The sequence below is a fragment of the Dunckerocampus dactyliophorus genome, chromosome 10 (genome assembly GCF_027744805.1).
Source record: "Dunckerocampus dactyliophorus isolate RoL2022-P2 chromosome 10, RoL_Ddac_1.1, whole genome shotgun sequence".
Lineage (NCBI taxonomy): Eukaryota > Metazoa > Chordata > Actinopteri > Syngnathiformes > Syngnathidae > Dunckerocampus > Dunckerocampus dactyliophorus.
Genome location: NC_072828.1, coordinates 184,183 through 204,395, shown reverse-complemented (window position 1 = coordinate 204,395; position 20,213 = coordinate 184,183). Strand labels below are relative to the sequence as shown.

General features: G+C 43.1%; 2 protein-coding genes across 2 annotated transcripts; one reads left to right on the top strand and one right to left on the bottom strand.

Moving 5' to 3' along the window:
* Positions 1-498: 498 nt before the first annotated feature.
* Positions 499-2,040, bottom strand: LOC129189051 (uncharacterized). The gene is made up of 2 exons (XM_054790325.1): positions 1,355-2,040; positions 499-1,150 (listed from the first exon to the last, which is right to left on the bottom strand). The coding sequence occupies exons 1-2, from the start codon at positions 1,826-1,828 to the stop codon at positions 932-934; spliced, it is 693 nt and encodes a 230-aa protein (XP_054646300.1). The 5' UTR covers positions 1,829-2,040; the 3' UTR covers positions 499-931.
* Positions 2,041-8,707: 6,667 nt separating this feature from the next.
* LOC129188696 (enhancer of mRNA-decapping protein 3-like) lies at positions 8,708-15,342 on the top strand. The gene is made up of 5 exons (XM_054789604.1): positions 8,708-8,897; positions 9,133-9,298; positions 9,389-9,606; positions 9,678-10,022; positions 13,615-15,342. Exons 2-5 carry the CDS (start codon positions 9,135-9,137, stop codon positions 13,947-13,949), a joined length of 1,062 nt encoding a protein of 353 aa, XP_054645579.1. The 5' UTR covers positions 8,708-8,897; positions 9,133-9,134; the 3' UTR covers positions 13,950-15,342.
* The last annotated feature ends 4,871 nt before the right edge of the window (positions 15,343-20,213 follow it).

Genomic DNA, 20,213 nt, shown 5'->3' with positions numbered 1-20,213 from the left:
ACTGGTAGAATTGTTTATTAATATTTGCTGTTAAGGTGGTTGGGTACTCAGATAAATGACCATTTTTAAGATGTTGAGATACCAGTTAATATAGCCTAAAAACACTAATTTCTTACTATGACACCAAGTATTTGCAATAGGCACAGCCCCACTACTTCCTGACCATATTGGTCACAACAATAAGTAGCAGGCACACCTGGATGAATTAAATTATCCAGTAATGAATGACAGGAAATAAAGGAGCTGTTTTAGGATCAGGAAGTAGTGGGGCTGTGTAGAAAGCCCATTGGCCCTCAGAATGATTATGTAATATTTGCATTATATTACTTAACTGTCAGTGTGACAGTGTCACTGTGTTATTCCCTTGTCACATCACAGCTACTTTTATAGAACGTGTGCATTTACCATGAAGCGACAGTGATGTTCCTAATTCATCTTTATGAACAAACCATACAGATTAGGAATAATTTACATTTATTCAGCGTTGCAGGCCAGGATGTCATACAGAATAAAGAATGCAGCACCACAACAGTTACCAAAATAGTTCTACAAGAATATAAGGCATTTGTGTTGTTTCTAGTCAACTTACAATAAATGTTTTTCAACTTGCTCGTGGCAGTAATCTTATTTTGTGTGATGAAAACATGAAATGAATTTGTAATTCTTACAAAATAAGAAGACATTGATCTGCTGTTTATCACAAATAGAAGATACATTAGTTTTGTCAAGCAGTTTTCAAATTAAAGGCCACACACATACTGCAGATGCAGGCGCACACTCAGAAGGGGAGCATTTAGAGGTCATGAGGTCAATCGGAGGAGTTATGGTCTGGATTGGCATTTTGCCTTATATAGACTCAGTGATGACCTGTCTAAGATGCATGTACAAACTCACCGCCTGATATGGATCAGCTGGTGGAGTCAGATGGGACTCAGTTTATACACATCTGGACCACATGGTATTGACAGGCGAAAGACGCATTCATCTTTGCACAGTTGGACTGCATCATCAACGGGGAAAGGAAGTCTCTGGTCCCATAGAGTTGAGGTAATGTATGCATCACACTGGGCCGACCACTGGGGACGTTGATGTTCTTTGACGGTCTGATGGTGTGTGTATTCCAAACCTGTGCAGTGTCATCCAACTCATCCTATTAAAACGAATAAAAATGAATACATACACACACACACACTATATATATATATATATACATACTGTATATATATGAATATATATATATAACTCATATACTTAAAAACAATTAAGCAGACTTCAGTGTAGTGATTTACCCCATAGGGGTCTCCGTAACCACCATACCCACGCACACATACAAAAACAATATAATAACACTCACCTGGATGAGTCCCATGCAACAAAACTGAAGGATTGCCTTGTCCAGAAACCCGCCGTCATATAATCCATTATCTCTGAGGTCTGCAAACAAAGACAACCAAAACTCCACACACTGTCTGCGTAGAAAACCCCACCAAGATTCAATTCTTTGGTTGGCGGTACTGGCTCCCTCCAAGTAACTGTCAACGGTGCCGTCTGGAGGAATAGGGACGAGTAACCGCTGAAAGTCTCTTACATGGCCATTCTCGGTGCCAGGATCACCCCTCACAATTCGTGGGCAGCCCCCCAAACGTTGAACTGCTTCGATGTAATAGCCTCCAATCAGCTTCGGGTCACTGTTTGTGGTGTACGCGTTGAGCCAGATCATCTTTCTGGAGAACCCGTCAATGCTCCCGTTGATACAGAAGCCATATGGCTTCAGTTTATCATATGAGTCCAGCTGCCAGATGAAGTTCTGCATTTCGCGTACATCCATCTATACCCGTGAAGTTGTCCGGAGTATTGCAGTTGGTACTTGATGAAATCAACCAGGACCGCTACATCTGAATACGCTTTGCGACGAGAGAGCCCTCTTTCGCTGCAGATTCTTTTTAGGTGTCTTTGACTTACCTCAAACCTGTTTACTGCTAAGCACTGTTTTAATATCGTTGTATTTTAGGCCCAACTCAAAATAAAACTCAATGAACTTATCCCACTCCATTGTCGTGTATGTTTTGTTTCCGTTCTGAGCACGGAAGTACAAGTATACGTACACGGAAGTGCAATGCTCTATGCTCTAACAGTATTGCGTTATCTCGCAAAAGTTTTGCGAGGGAACGCAAAAGTTCGGTCTTTTTTTTTTTTTACCCATCATATTTTTTTTTCTCCATGTCCCCTCCGGGGCTCCGAACACAGCACCTTCGCAATGGGAGTTAAGTTCTGACATAAGTCATTGTCCGAGAAGTATTTCTTGTGAGTGGTAATATGGCGGCCGCGTGGCATCACAAGTCATTGACCAATGGTATATCCAGATTTTTAGTACAGATCAGTGGCTGATAAACACTAAAACACTGTCGTGGGAACATTTAAGTCTGATCGCAGACTTTAGGTTCTGTTGAGCTGCACCTTGAGCACAAAGCCTGGGTTGGTTGACTCACTTTCACAGAATACACTTTATACCACTGATCTATAACAATTTCTTTTTCATCAACAATGAAAAGACCCTGCAGTTAAGATTCCTTCACCGTTTCATTTTTTTGCTCGAATACTTTCATATGCCATGCATATTTGCATTTGAATATGAGGGAAATTCTCCAGAAAATAAGGGAAAATTCTTATATAATATCTATGTTGGAATCGTGCTATTATGGCGTGACTCTTTTATTTTCAAGACCTGACTTTACCTGCTACAGGATGTAGTACACCGATGTAGTCCGAGTGTTGCCGAGCGGACCGGAAGCGCCGCTCAACTCCAAAACCGAGAGGTATTTTTCCCCATTAAAGTTAAAATACGGATAACATACAGTAAACTATTTAAGTTGCGAAAGGATTTAGATTGATATTTGAGAGAGTGCCGAGAAAAAAAGATCGGTAGTTTCCCGGTGAAAAGCTCGAGAGCTGACAGTTATAATTTTATGCGTGATAGGCAATTTGCAATGCATGCGTTATTATTTGCGCAGATAAAATGACATAGTGAACAAATTGTTATATTATCATTTCATGTTTTATTGTCACTGTACATATCTTGTAACATGGGACGGGATTTTATTCCGGGCGTACGTTGGGTTGGCTGGTGACGGGAGGAGGCGGAAGTGACTGTCGAATGCTCGAGGCGCCAAAATTGAAGCGCGAAAAGTGCGAGATAAGGAATACAATAAGTATTGAATATACAGTTGAGAGATTTGATATCTGGACTGGAGGTGGGTTGTGGGAAGTGGACTGCATAGGTCTCGGCCGACGGCCTATATGGGCCCGGTACGACGAGACCGGTGCGCCACGACCTCCAACAAACCAAAAGAGATACGAAGAGCTGGTGGCGGTGGAGCGGAGGGAGCTGAAGTGCGAGTGCAACCAAACTGTACCGTGAGTGTAACAATGGGCTGTAGCTCAGATGATGTTAGCGACGAAGGGGCAGAGGAGATGGAGTACACACAGGTTAAAATAGCAAGGAAACAGTCATGGTCAGAAGCAAGCAGCGGGAAAGATCATGATGGAAGACAAACAAAGAAAAAAATACGAGCTAAAACAAATGGCAAAGAAGAGTCAGATGAAGAATACAAAGTTCTTATTACAATGAGCAAAGATAAAGGACATTTTCACCCAGTTCATCTGACTAAAGCAATTGAAAAAGAAATAGGGAAAGTTAAATACGCCAAAATGCTCAATAACAGAAGAATACTAATTTCGACAGCAAATAAAAGACAGCAAGAAAACATTATGAGATTGAAGTACCTTGATGGAGGAGAAATAAAAGTACACATACCAGGAGAGGCAGCAGTAATAAGAGGAGTTATATCAAACGTACCGTTGGAAATGTCCATGGATGAGGTGAAGAGAGAAATAAGAGGTGGCAAAATAACAGAAGCTAGACGACTCCAAACCAGCAGAGGAGGAGTAAAAAGTGACAGTTTGTCTGTATTACTTGTATTTGAAAAGACAATACCGACAGACATACGTATAGGATGTATGAATTTTAGGGTGAGGGAGTACATTCCTCAACCACTAAGATGTTACAAATGTCAGAGAATGGGACACACAGCACAGCAATGTCAGTGGAGGCAAAGGTGTGCAAAGTGTGGTGGAGAACATGACTATGGGAAGTGTGCTAGCGATGCTAAACTAAGATGTTGCAATTGTGGAGGAGAACATAGTGCCGCATATGGCGGCTGTGAAGTGCAAAGACATGCCAAAGAAGTGCAAAAATACAAAAGAGAAAATAAGGTATCATATGCTGAAGCAGTAAAGAATATAGGTATGTGTGTAATTAAGCAAAATAAACCAGTCGAGACTCAGGAAACTCATATAGACCAGACAGGACAAGTAGTAGGGCTTCCTCAGAGAACAGACCATAGAAGATCTCAATCAGAATGGAATGCTCCTCAACAGAAATGTAATCATAAGTGTGCAATTGAAGAAGACACATTAGTAGTAAATAAAAAGAACTTTGTAGCTTTTATATGTAAAGTCATCAATGTGGCCACGAGGCAGGAAAGGAAAAGTGACAGGATCAAAACGGTTGTGGAAGCGGCAGAACAATATTTAAACATCAAAGACGTGAAAGCAGAAGAAATACATAGTATGTTGACTATACATAATGATGCAGGACCTCAGAACGGTAATTAAAATCACAATGGTACTCCACATCCTACAATGGAATGCAAGAAGTTTCATAGCAAATGGACAAGAACTTAAGAAATATATAACAGAAAGTAGGAAAAGACCTGATATTATATGTGTGCAAGAAACGTGGCTTAGACCACAGCTGGATGATGTGTTGAATGGCTATGAATCAGTGCCATTCGATCGAAAAGAAAACCAAGGGGGAGGGTGTGCAACATTTGTGAGGGATGGAATAATATATAATAGAATAACAACAGCAAATGAAATAGAATGTGTGATTGTTGAAATACATCAAGCAAATACAAATATAATCATTATTAATATATATAACCCCTGTAAACTACTAGATGTTGAAACAATGGAGAAGATAATAAGGAGGCATGGTGGTAGAGAGATCTGGTGTGGGGACTTTAATGCACATAATAGTTTATGGGGAAGTAAGCAAACAGATCACAATGGAATAGTAGTAGAAGAACTCATGGATATCAGACAGTTAATATGCTTAAACAAGGGAAATGGAACAAGAATAGATATACGGTCAAATACAATGTCATGCATTGATTTAACTCTGGTCTCACATAGCTTGGCAAGTTCCTGTGAATGGTATGTAAATGAAACCACAAGTATAGGAAGTGACCATTTTCCGATAAGTTGTACAATAAACGCAGAAGTAGATATCAAAGAAAGACACAGACATAAAAAGTGGTGCTTTTCAAAAGCGGATTGGGGAAAATTCAGGGAGGAATGTAGTAAAGCAGCAAATTCAATATCAATGGAAGGTGGCATAGAGGAATGCACAGTTAAGATCACAAATAAGATAATAGAGGCAGCAATGAAAAGTATACCGTGTAAGTCAATTGGAGGGGAAAGGAAAATGGTTCCATGGTGGAATGAAAAGTGCACAACAGCTGTAAAAGAAAGAAATTGCGCATTAAGAAGGTTAAGGAAGAACCTCAGCCAAGAAAATGTAATAAATTATCAGAGGAAAAAAGCTATAGCCCGAAGAGTAATTAAAAACAGTAAACAAAACGCATGGAGGGATTATTGCTCTGCCATTGGAAGGGAAATCAAGATAGGAGATGTATGGTCAATGTTAAAGAAGATGAGTGGGAAAAACGTGTTTACTAAAATACCTGCATTAGAAGATAAGGGAACAATGTATGTGACTGATAAAGAAAAAGCAAATGTGCTGGGGAAAAAGTTTGCAGGGGTGCATAGTGGAGACCATCTGGATGAAAATCATAGACGAGGGAAGGAGAGGATGATAAAAAAGAATAGGGATGTGTTACTAAAACAGGATAGTGAGGAGAGTGTGATGGATGTTGAAATTAATATCAATGAATTGCTAATAGTATTAAATAAAAGTAAAGATACTGCAACAGGAGAAGACCAATTGAGTTATATTATGTTCCAGAATCTACCAGAAAATATGTTGGGAAAAATATTAGATTTATTTAACAAAATATGGGAAGAAGGGATAATACCAAAGCAATGGAAAAGTGCATTAATTTTACCATTTAATAAACCCGGTAAGGATCCAAAACACCCTGTGAATTATCGACCTATTGCTCTTACATCACATCTATGCAAATGGATGGAGAAAGTTCTAGTCAGAAGACTTAACTACTTCCTTGAAAGTCGAGAGTTACTTACAACTTATCAGTGTGGGTTTAGAAAAGGACGATCAACAATGGATGCTGTAGTTAGAGTAAGTCAGGAAATAGAGAAAACCTTTAAAATGACAGAGTTGATGAATATTGTATTCTTTGATATTGAAAAGGCTTATGATTCCATGTGGCGGGAGGGTTTATTGATTAAGATGAATAGGATGGGAATTAGAGGTAGGTTCTATAACTGGGTCCTTGATTTCATATCGAACAGAAAGTTCAAAGTTAAAGTAGGATCAGAGATGTCAGAAGAATACAGTATAGCAAATGGTATACCACAGGGGAGTGTAATTAGCCCAGTTTTGTTTAACATAATGATAAATGATATATTCATGAATCTGGATAGAAGGATTGGGTCGGCCCTATATGCAGATGATGGAGTGATTTGGGCAAGGGGACGAGATTCTATAAATGTGACAAGTAAAATGAAGGAAGCAATAAAGAAGATAGAACAATGGTCATATGACTGGGGATTTAAGCTATCACCCAATAAAACATGTTACATGACGATTACCCGGAAAAAAGGCATAAAAAATCAGAACCTGATGCTATATGGACAAAACATGATAAAAGTAGATCATTTTAAATATCTTGGTATGTGGCTAGATCAGAAAGGCACATGGAAGACCCATGTGGAAAAGGTAGAAGAGAAATGTAAGAGGATAATAAACTTAATGAGAGCTGTTACAGGTAAGGAGTGGGGAGCAGATAAACAGTCACTAATATATATATATAGAGCTTTGATGAGAGCAAATATAGATTATGGAAGTTTTGTATATGGAGCTGCAGCTAAAACACATTTAATGAAAATAGAAAGAAATATTCACAAAGCATTTAGGATATGTACAGGTGCAATCATATCAACACCAATTAAAGCAATGCAGGTTGAGTTAGGAGAAGTACCGTATGACCTGAGAAGAGATCAACTTATGTTGGCATACTGGAGTAGACTTAAAGGATGTAGGCATGGACATCTGGCCAAGAATGTGATAGAGGAATGTTGGGAGTATAATACAACTAAAAGTAATAGCTTTGGGTGGGTAATTAAAGATAAAATAGATAAATATAACATAAAAAATATACATATTAATAATTCTACACCCATAAGCAATATTCCTATCTGGCTATTTCCGAAACCTGAAGTAGATATACATATAACAGAGTTAAAAAATAAATGGAAAGATAATGAAAAAGGACATAAGGCAAGTCAATATATTAAAAACAAATATTATGGTTACTTAGATATGTATACAGATGGATCAAAAAGCGAAGAAGGGAAGGTGGGGATTGGAATCGATGTCCCACCAATGAACTATAGCATCATTAAAAGATTACCTGACCAGCTATCGGTTTATACAGCAGAAATGATGGCAATTATTATAGGCTTGCAATGGATAGAGGAAATAAAACCAGATAGAGTGGTATGCTGTGTGGACTCTCTGGCAGCATTATATAGTATTAAAAATATGGAATCAAGTCGAGAGGATTTATTATTAGAAATACATCAAAACTTATTCCAACTACATATGTTAAAAATAGACATAAGATTTTGCTGGGTGCCTGCACATGTAGGGGTGGAGGGGAATGAGGTGGCAGATAAAATGGCTAAAATGGGAATTAGAAGGAATGAAATGATAGATATACCTGCTGGTAAAGGTGAAGTAAAGGCAATAATCAAAAAACAAATGATGGAGAAATGGCAAAATAGGTGGGATGAGGGTAGTAGCGGGAGAAAGTATTATAAAGTACAAAAATCTATCAGCACACAAGGGGTGAAGAGAAAAAACAGAAAAGAGGAAGTAGTGTTAACTAGGATGAGGCTCAATCACACCGGGTTAAATGACAAGATGTTTTTGGTAGGGAAATGTAAATCAAAAGTATGTATGGAATGCAAAAGTATAGAGAACGTAGAACACATATTACTACACTGCAAGAGATATAGGGAAGAACGTGTAACGTTAAGGAAAAGAATTAAGAAGATAGGAAGGGAATGGAGCATTGAGGGTATCTTAGGAACAGGTGGGGAGGGGGAAAGAGATATACAGAGGGCAGTGATAGAATATTTGAAGGACACAGGATTATATAATAGAATATAGATAAGTATTAGAATATTTTAGTATTATATTATATAGTATTATATAGTAATATATAGTATTATATAAGTATTATTATTAGGATTATTATTAGTAGTAGTATAAGTAGTCTCCTCACTATCTAAGCTAGCATAAAGTAAGATACTGTATATGGCCCATGTTACATACTCCGGTACAGTAGGTGGCGGTATGCACCTTTTCAAGTCATGGTTGCAACCCGCCATTAAACTAAAAGAAGAAGAAGAAGAAGATTTTATTCCGATGTCGGACTTGTTCCGGAAGCCGGAAGTGATCCACCAGATGCTAGCAGCAGCAGCAGCAGCAGGAGCAGGAGCATTATCTGGCCATTGGAGAAGCGAAGGAAGCTTACAACTTGAAAGCGACAACTCGTTTAATTCAGCACTTGACTGTGTAGTTTCCTGGTGTGTTTTCGTGATAAGAACATCATTGGTGTAAATCTGGAAAGGTGTGTTTTTTAATTTTGTCTAATGGCAACAGCGGACCCTTCGCACTACTGAGATTGATGGTAGCTGAAGCTAACGCTAGCTGCCAGCGGCGTAGCTGTTAGCTAACATCGTGTAGCTTGTGTTTTTTAACATTTGTTTAAACTGAAGACTACTTATTAACTTTCTATACAACGCAAGGTATTTTCATCATCCTTTGTGCCTTTCTGAAAGTGGCTTGTTTATGAACGTTAACAGGCATGGCTGCGGATTGGCTGGGTAGTTTGATGTCAATAAATTGTGGACCGACACTAGGCGTCTATCAGGGAGAGGTATCATCAGTGGACCAGTCCTGTCAAACGATATCTCTTCGACAACCTTTTCACAATGGCGTCAAGTGCCCGGTTCCAGAGGTCACATTCAGGTACAGCTCGGTGTATTTTATCTTATTTTATTTTTTACTGTTTAAGTAGCATTTAAGTGGTTAATCTATTTGCCGCATTTCCCCTCACAGTGCCATTGACATAAAGGAGCTAAAGATCTTGGATATCAGAAATGGAAGTAATCAGAACAGCTTTCTAGTGTCGACCAGTGCAAATAGTACCCCAGTTGCAGTTCCAAAAGGTGACCCTAGAACTGTAGATGCTGTGAACTCTCCACAACACTTTTCAAAAAGCTATGGAGAACGCCACCTGGATGTCCCTAAGGGCTTTAGACGAAAACACAACTCATGTAAGTTTGGATGATTAGCATTCTCTCGTCGTAACATCAGTAACACCAGTTGTATGTGCTCATGTTTGCAGGGTCATCTAGCAGTCGAACTGCAAACCAAGTCACCCCCAAGAAGAACGGGGTGAAAAACGGTTGCAGTCAGATGAAGCAACGGGACGATGAGTGTTTTGGTGACGGAATGGACGGTGGCCTGGACGCAGACTTTGATTTTGAAGGAAATTTGGCCCTCTTTGACAAGGCGGCAGTTTTTTCAGAGATTGACACGTCAGAGCGTCGTAATGGGGTGAGATCACGAGGTACACCTCAGGAGCAAACACCCTCACGGTACCGCCACGATGAGAACATTCTAGAGGGCAAACCTGTAGTGTACAGGCAGATCACAGTACCACAGCCTGGGGCCAAAGAATACTGCACTGGTAAGGATTTTTTTTACCATGACAATCGAACAGACTAATACTCTTAAATATTTAGTTTTATACATATATATAGTTTACTACATTATGCTATGGTGTGGTATGGTTTGTTTCATACATACATTGAGGAACATGACGTTACGTTTGCGCAACTCAACATGCTACTTGCCATACAGTAGCTGTTACTGATCATTTATTGACACCATATGACACTGAACAAAAGTTCATCAATGTTCGTTCACTTCACGTGTAAAGAAAAAAAGGAAGTTGTTGAAAAAGGTAAATCAATAGGCAAACCAGAGAAGCTCTCAGAGAGCGTGGACCTTCGCCAAGCGCCATCACCCGTCGATGTACTCCTCCAGAGCTTCCAGTTTTAATATGTTGGTTTTGCGTCAAAGTACTTTGTGGATGTTTTAGTAGTTGATTGTTTTTTGGAGTGCTATGTTCTGCTTGTCTGTTTTCTGCGCGTCACGCACACTTTCGCGAGATTACAGCATCACGTCACGTCTCACCTTATCTCTAAGGGAGAGCTAAGCCACCCTATAGAGAAAACCCATATCGGCTGCTTGTACAGTGGGTACGGAAAGTATTCAGACCCCTTGAAATTTTTCACTTTGTGTGTCATTGCAGCCATTTTCCAAAATCCAAAAAGTTCATTTTTTTTCTCAATGTACTCTCAGCACCCCATCTTGTCAGAAGAAAACAGAAATGTAGACATTTTTGCAAATGTATTAAAAAAGAAAATGTGAAATATCACATGGTCATAAGTATTCAGACCCTTTGCAGAGACGTTCATATTGAACTCACATGCTGTCCATTTCTTCTGATCCTCCTTTTATTGGAGTCCAGTTGTGTTGAATTAAACTGATTGGACTTGATTAGTAAAGGCACACACCTGTCTACATGAGACCTTACAGCTCACAGTGCATGTCAGAGCAAATGAGAATCATGAGGTCGAAGGACAGAACTGTGGCAAGGCACAGCTCTGGCCAAGGTTACAAAAGAATTTCTGCAGCACTCAAGGCTCCTAAGAGCACAGTGGCTCCATATTCGTCACATGGAAGAAGTTTGGGACGACCACAACTCTGCCTAGACTTGGCCGTCCAGCCAAACTGAACAATCGTGGGAGAAGAGCTTTGGTGAGAGAGGTGAAGAAAAACCCAAAGATCACTGTGGCTGAGCTTCTGAGATGCAGGAGGGAGATGGTAGAAAGTTCCACAAAGTCAACTATCAATGCAGCCCTCCACCAGTCAGGACTTTATGGCAGAGTGGCCCAATGGAAGCCTCTCCTCACCACAAGACACATGAAAAACCACATGAAGGACTCCCAGACTATGAGAAATCACATTCTCTGGTCTGATGAGACCAAGATTGACCTTTTTGGTGTTAATTCTAAGCGGTACGTGTGGAGAACACCAGGCACTGCTCATCACCTGCCCAATCTAATCCCTACAGTGAAACATGGTGGTGGGAACATCATTTTTTTGGGGGGGGGGGTTAGCTGCAGGGACAGGACCACCGCTTGCAATTGAAGGAAAGATGAATGATATCCTGGAGGAAAACCTCTTCCAGAGTGCTCAGGACCTCAGACTCGGCCCAAGGTTCACCTTTCAAATGGACAGTGACCCTCAGCACACAGCTAAAATAACAAAGGAGTGGCTTCAGAACAACTCTGTGACCGTTCTTGACCAGCCCAGCCAGAGCCCTGACCTAAACCTAATTGAGCATCTCTGGGAGAGAGACCTGAAAATGGCTGTCCACCAACGTTCACCATCCCACCTGACAGAACTGGAGAGGATCCCCAAATCCAGGTGCGAAAAACTTGTTGCATCATTCCCAAGAAGACTCATGGCTGTACGAGCTCTTCTACTCAATACTGAGCACAGCGTCTGAATACTTCTGAACACGTCATATTTGACCTTTTCTTTTTTCATACATTTGCAAACATTCCTACATTATTTTTTTTCTGTCAAGATGGGGTGCTGAGTGTACATCAATGAGTAATAAAATGAACCTTTTTGATTTTGGCAAATGGCTGCAATGACACAAAGAGTGAAACATTTCAAGGGGTCTGAATACTTTCCCACTTTACCCACTGCACCTGCCAGCTTGTCCTTGCGGTCGCTGCCCAAAGCTCATGGCCATAGAGCTAAGGTTTGTAGTGGAATATAAATTAAACTATATAAACATTCATAATAGATAAATAATAAGTCATGAATATGTTATAAGAAATGGGAATTTTAAAAATGATGTGCGACTGTATGTAGCTTGTGGAGTGTTAAGGAAAAGGAACAAAAGTGTTTAAAAATAAGGATCAAAAGGAAAAAAGAATTCATAAGACTAAAAATAGTCAAATTGTTATTGCTTTGTATTCCAAACAGACTCTGGACTTGTTGTACCCTGTTTATCATATGATCTGCACAAGCGTCTGCTGTTAGTCACGGAGCGTCATGGCCTCAGTTTGGAGCGACGACTTGAGATGACTGGGGTGTGTGCTAGTCAGATGGCCCCTCACGTTGCTGGGTGGGCCAAACATGTAGGCACACTCAGCTACTTTTGGCACTATCATACTGTGTGTGACCTCCCATTTGACTGACAAGCTATTACCCCGTATACGGGATAAAGCGTACACCATTTTCTTTCAGAAATCAATTTTGTTCCACGTAGGCCTGTCACGACAACAAATTTTGCTGATCGATAAATGTGCTATAAATTATCCTCAATAATCGATCATTTCGACCTTTTTTTAAGACTATTTTTCTTTGATTTTTCATTGTCATGTCACGTTTTAACCACTAGATGGTATGTTGCCTATTTTAGCACTCACAAGTCTGTAAATAAGCGGTAACTCTTTATTTTGCAAGCAAAGCAACAACACAGCTCACAATGAACTTCTCAAGTCCACTGAAATCGCCGGAGGTCACCACTTCACATACCATCCTACTCATGGGTTCATAAAACTCCGGTGCTATGTAGCATTCAGGTCATGAGGTGCCAATAGTGTTACATTGATGAGGCATTACGATACCCGAAGCCAAGGTCACAACCTCCATGTGCCGTGTGATTTGTGGCATTCCCCAAATTGCTTTGTGTTTCTTTTGTTTGTTGGTTTTGTTTTGTTTTTTCATGGAGAGTGTAGTTGTGGTGACCATGAAGGAGTAAGATCACCACACATCATCTCTCTCTCTCATCCTCCCTCTCTGCCACCTTTTCTTTCCTCCCCGATTCATTCTGGTAACAGCGATACTGATACTTTGTGCAAATACACCTATTGTGTCTGGCAAATTTTAAAAAGTAGTGTAGTGTATTGAGGTAGCGGGGTGATTTACAACATAGCCAAGCTAATATACAACGGGAAAAAAACAGGACGAAATCATCTGAAGTATCAAAAGTATGGATATTTTGATCTGAGAATTGAGCATGAAGAGCTGTTATCAGAAGTATCTATTTCAGTATGGATCTGCACATCTTGCGTACGGCCAAAGCATGACCGACTTGGAGGACGTATGAAATATCTGCTCTAATTACTGTGTGTGGCCTGTTGGCCTCAAATGAGTTTTGTGTTGTTAAAATATTTGCTTTGATGATTGCACAGACCTGCCAGACACCCCAGTGGATCTTATCATCAACTGCCTGGACTGCCATGAGAACACATTCCTGATGGATCAGCCTTGGTACAGAGCCGCTGCAGACTGGGCTAATCAGAACCGTGCACCAGTACTCAGCATAGACCCTCCTGTTAGTGGACGGGGACCGGCAGTGGAGGCCAAATGGTCCCTCTCCCTTTGCCTCCCCCTTCACTTAGCAGAGGGGGCTGGCAGGGTTTACCTGCGCGACATAGGTATCCCCCGTCAGGTCTTCCAAGAAGTGGGAATCAAGTACCATTCTCCTTTTGGGTGCAAATTCGTCATCCCTCTGCACTCAGCGTAATGGGACTGATGGTTGAACCTTTTACCACCCTGGACAGCGACAAAGCCTTCACCGTTTATCTATGAAGTTACTGACATTTCACCACGTGAATGTGACTTCTCCCTGCATTAGTTCTTCTGGACTACATGCTTGTTAAATGGGGAGAGGACAGCTTTCTCTTTTGAAAAAAACCTCATTAGCATCGCTCACTATAAGTTGCAGTAAACACATAGATAATGTATCTATATAGTGCTTGAGATAAAGAGGTTCTTCGAATCTACCATTTAAATGACTTGGTTATCTAATGTACTGTAGAGTTAAATTGGGTTTATATAATCTCAGATTTGAAAATTGTGACACGAACGGCATTCAACAATTGGCCTTTCATGAAAAACATTTCATGAAAGTGGGGCAGCTAATGGTGTATAATGACGACAATAATACAAGTCTACATACATTGTGACCAGTTTTCTTTCCATGGTGTGTCAGATTGTGATGATACAGCATGCATAATCTCTCGCTCTTGTAATTTCTTAGGGTTTTTTTTGTTATATATTTTCTGAAGTACCTTGACTGTTTCATTCAGTGCATTATTTTCCTACAATTAGATTGTTTGGTAGGCTTCCATTCATATCAAAGTAGATTCAGTGGCAGCTTGTCATTAAATGGCTAAAGTTTACAAAACGCATTTCTAAAGTTTCAAACCCGATTTTATTGTAAGAGAAGTTGAGATGTACAATTGAACAATCACCAAGATGCAACCTACTTTGATATTAGGTGTTATTGCCTCCGTGTGGCAGGAGAAGACCTTTTCATTCTGAAGCCAGAGCTCGTACTGCAAAAAAGAAAGTCACGTCCTGTTTGGGCCACAAAACAGGCTCATTCTTTTAGAGAGACTGCTTGTTATAATACATATCGAACTGTGTCTTGTGCACATGAGCACTTCCATTTCAATATTCCCAAAAAAACAAAGACAAGTTTGTGTGATAAAGTTGTAGATTTATAACACTGGTTGTTGTAAACAGGACAGTCGACAAGACTCGCAAAGTGTACGTTGTGTGGGGCTGCCGCACAATTTAGCTTAAAGCTAATTTGTTTCTGTGGGTGATGAGTTGAATTCATGACAAGTCAGTGATGATGATTTAGGCTATTGTTTCTCAATATTTATTAACAATGCCATTACTGAAAGAAATGTTGCATACTTCCAGTTAATTACCCATATATAAGTATATGGGTAAAACTCATATATAAGTGTTATTTTGCATGTTTATTGTTAAGCGTTGGTAACATTGTAAGGAACGAAAAACGTTTCTTTCATACTGTTGCTCAGGTTTTTATTGACATCTACATGTCGGTAATATTTCTGCAGCATATATACAGACCCTTTCCAAAAAATTTGAATGTCATGGAAAAGTTGTTTAATTTCCATAATTCCATTCAAAAAGTTAAACTTTCATAGATTATAGATTCAGGGCCCACAATTTAAACAATTTCAAGTGTTTATCTTTACGTAATTTAGGCTTCCAGCTCATAAAACCCACGAAAACAGGAATTCAAAAAATGAGAATACTGTGAAGAAATCACCATTTACTTCTCAGTTTTTGCAGGAAAAAAAAGAAAGAAATTAGGATCACATCAAATCAATCAAAATATGGTACTTTCAAAACGATATGTCAATCTTCAATACTTGGTTGGGAATCCCTTTGCCTTAATCACTGCCTCGATGCCACGTGGCATTGAAGCAATCAGCCTGTGGCATTGCCTGGGAGTTATGGAAGCCCAGATTTCCTTGATGCTTGCTGTCAGCTCTTCTTTGTTGTTGGGTCTGGTGCCCCTCATTTTCCTCTTGAGAATACCCCATAGATTCTCAATGGGGTTTAGGTCCGCTGAGTTGGCTGGCCAGTCAAGCACTGTGATGGCATGGGTATCAAACCAGGTTTTGGTGCTTCTGGCGGTATGGGCAGGGGCCAGGTCCTGCTGGAAGATGAAATCTGCATCTCCATACAGATCCTCAGCAGAAGGAATCATAAAGTCCTCTAAAACATTCTGGTAGACTGTTGTGGTGACCTTGGATTTAAGAAAGCAGAGTTTACCAACACCTGCACCGGACATTGCACCCCAAATCATGACGGACTGTGGATATTTCACACTGGACCTCAGGCAGCTTGGGTTCTGTTCCTCACCCGTCTTCCTCCAAACCCTTGGACCTTGATTCCCAAATGAAAGACACACTTTACATCGGGAAAGAGGACCTTGGACCACTGGCCAACATTCTCGTCCTTCTCCTTGGCCCAGTGGAGACGCTTCCTACGTTGGCTCAGGTTCAGAAGTGGCTTGACCCGAGGAACCAGACAGTGGTAGCCCATCTCCCGGATGCGTCTGAATGCCTCATTCCACTCTTTCTGGATCTCTGCCAGATTCTTGAATCTTCCCTGTTTGATAATCCGCTGAAGCCCAAGGTCATCTCTTTTGCTGGTGCATCTTCTCCTGCCACATTTTGCCCTTCCTCTAGACTTTCCATTGATATGCTTGGACACAGCACTCTGTGAACAACCAGCCTCCTTAGCTATGAACTTTTGTGGCTTACCCATCCTATGGAGGGTATCAATGATGGTCTTCTGGCCAGTTGTCATGTCTGCAGTCTTCCCCATATTGAACCCAACTGAGACAATTGAATCAAACTGAAACAATTTAATGACACCTGGGGAAGCCTGTGCAGGTGATTTGACTTTAGTAGATGATTAGCGTGACACATTCATGCCCTGCAAAATTTGGGCTGATTTCTTCACAGTATTCAAATTTTTTGAATTCCTGTTTTCGTGGGTTTAAAGAGCTGGAAGCCCAAATTATGTAAAAATAAACAAATAAATACTTGAAATCGTTTAAATTGTGGGCCCTGAATCTATAATCTATGAAAGTTTAACTTTTTGAATGGAATTATGGAAATTAAACAACTTTTCCATGACATTCTAATTTTTTGGAAAGGGTCTGTATATATGTTCATTCTGTTCAGAAAATAACATTCATTCATATGGTCTCAAAACCTTTTTACACACAGCGAGCGCATAAGTTGTACAGTGTACAATTCCGCGCCTAGTCCCGCCTACCTCTCGTGCTCACCATCATGGCGGACTTTCTGCGCCATCGCGTACTAAACTCATTTGAGGAACATACTGTAATATCTGTGACTTGTGTTCCTGGGCCTTTAAGGGCGGGGCTTGGAAAGTGGCGGTGCGACGTCACGAGCGAGAGGTTGGTGTGTGTGGGGAGTGTTAAGAATTGGGGAAGTTGTTGTGGATGTTGGCGTGGGTTGTGGCCTACAGCAGCCCTGGTGTGAATATGAACTGTTGCAAAGTTCTCCGCTGGGAATAAAGCGATTGAGGTGCATCGGCGACGTGAGTCTCTCCTTCCCCACAACCAGGGGCATTACATTGGTGTCAGAAGTTTCGGTTTCAACCCTGCTGCACGACCGCTGTTGTGGGGGGAGCATGCCCAGTGAGTTCGGCGCTCGACCGAAGGTGAAGGAGGGAGCTGACCAGTGCGTGATTGAAATGCCTGGTGAGTTCGGCGCTCGACCGACGGTGAAAGAGGAAGACGGCGAGTGTGTAATAAGCATGCATGAGACAAAGTTCGCGGAGCACGGACTCCATGACTCTGGCGTTTCCCGCCAAAATGAGAGCGCGGCGGCCATGTTGGAGCTGCGTCAAGACGCGGAGAGGAACAAACATGGCGGCGCCCATCAGCACATGTGGGACCTTATGAAAGCACTGAAATTCTCTGGCAAAGGGAGCTGGGAAGCTTATAAGGTTTGAGCTTGTGGCTGATGCAGCAGGCTGGACTGAGAGGTTGAAGGTGGTGCTGCTGGCATTATCGTTGACAGATGACGCTGCGTCCTGCTTACTGCTGCTGGGCCCGGAAGAGAGGCTTAATTATTGCACGCTAGTGGGCGCACTGCACAGGCGTTTCGGGGTGTGTAATGTTAAAGACACCACACGCTGTGAATTCAAGCACCGTGAGCGTCAGCTAGGTGAGCAGCTTCGTTGCCTCGCCCATGACATCGAGGCCCTGGGTCGGCGCGCATATGCAGGGATGCCGGGCTCAATCCAGAGCGAGCTGATTCGTGACCAGTTCGTCCAAGCACTGAGACCAGACGAGCTGCGCCTGCATGTCCAGCTCGCCCACCCCACCACTCTGGATGAGGCCCTTGCGCTCGCCATGGAGAGGGAGATTGCAGCCAAGGGGGCGCTGCAGACGCCGTCCCACCCTGTTTCGGCTGCGATAGTGGCAGAAGGGATGGAGAAAAGGCCGCCGTGGGTGGAGGAACTGGTCTGTGCAGTAATGGCCCGTTTAGCCCAGCGTGAGGAAGGGGGTGACCGACGCACGCGCCCCATGACCTGCTGGGGGTGTGGTCAACCAGGTCACCTGCTGCGCCGCTGCCCCAAGTTGAAAGACGCGTGGGGAAACGGGAAGGGGCCCGTGTAGCCCGGATGGCACGGGCCCTTTCAGTGGTCAACCGGGAACTTTCGCCTGCAGACGCGGGGGTTGCGTGCAGGGACCAGCACACCGACGATACAGCTGTTGTGGCTGTGGGCTGGACGGAGGTGGGAGACCCCTGTCATGTCTGTGTGCAGATTGGAGATGTTGCCTGCACGGCCCTGGTGGATACTGGTTCTTCGGCAACGATAGTAAGGTCTGACGTCGTTCCAGTGGGAACCGTTATAGAGCCAACCTTGACAAGGCTGAGAACAGTGACCGGGGAGACAGCCCAGATGAAAGGAAAAGGGAAGTTCAAGTTTGTCCTAGGGGGTCTCTCTAAGTCCTTTGTGGCCTGGGTGGCAGATGTGTGCGACTCATGCATATTAGGCCGGGACTTCCTGAAGGCTGCAAGTTGTGTGGTGGACCTGGGAGCTGCAGTGATTATCCTGCCAGGGGGTCAGCGTGTGAAGCTGCTTATCAGCCCCACTCAACGGACTGCAGCAGCGTCCATTGACACTGCGGTTGCAGACATCGCGGTGCACAGTGAGACCCCATCTGATCCGCACAGGTGGGCGGTGTTATCGTTACCAGAGCAGCCGTCGTTGACAGGGGCAGAGTCCGCTCGCCTGAAGAGGTTCTGTCCCCAGAAGGGGGCGACACCAGAGCAGCCGTTGTTGACAGGGGCAGAGTCCGTTCGCCTGAAGAGGTCCCGTCCCCACAGGGGGGCGACAACAGAGCAGCCGTCGTTGACAGGGGCAGAGTCTGCTCGCCTGAAGAGGTCCCGTCCCCACAGGGGGGCGACAACAGAGCAGCCGTCGTTGACAGGGGCAGAGTCCGCTCGCCTGAAGAGGTCCCGTCGCCAGAGGGGGGCGACACCAGAGCAGCCGTTGTCGACATGGGCAGAGTCCGCTCGCCTGAAGAGGGCTTGTGCCCAGCAGGGGGCGACACCACAGCAGCTGGCGAGTAGACGGGTAGAGTTTGCTCGCCCTGAGAGGCTTGGTCCAAAGTGGGGGGCAGTGCCACCCAGCCTGCCTACTGTGGAGGACCGGATGGAGCCAATCCGATCCATCTGGGAAAAGAACTGCACTGGCCTAGATGCTGGTCAGCAAGAGCAGTTGTGGCGAGTGCTGTGGGACTTTAAAGACATTTTCGCCCTCAATGAAAATGAGGTGGGCCTCACGCACCTTGTTGAACACCATATCGACACTGGGGACGCACGTCCAGTGAAGGTGCGGCCTCGTCGCCTGCCCATGGTCCGGCAGGAGGCGGCTGATAAAGAGATCCAGGCCATGCTTGAGGCGGGGATCATCGAGCCCTCTTGACAGTCCGTGGGCGTCAGGCGTTGTGAGGGTCCCCAGGAAGAACAGCTCTCGGCCGCGGTTCTGTGTGGACTACAGACCGCTGAATAAGGTCACGAGGAAGGACTGTTACCCGCTTCCTCGGGTTGATGAGACGTTGGACCTGGTGTTGGGGTCCGCGTGGTTCTCATCGCTCGACCTGCGCAGTGGATACTGGCAGGTCCCCCTCACCCCTGAGTCAAGACCAAAGACCGCGTTCTGCACCACCAGGGGGCATTGGCAATTCAAGGTCATGAGTTTCGGACTTTGCAATGCACCAGGGACTTTTGAGCGGCTGATGGACACTGTGCTTGCAAATATTCCCAGGCAGCAGTGTTTAGTGTACCTGGACGATGTCCTCGTCCATGGGAGGTCCTTCCAGGCCGCACTAGATTCCCTGAGGCTAGTGTTGGGGAGGATTGCGGCGGCTTGACTGAAGCTGCATCCTGAGAAGTGCCATTTTATGCGGCGA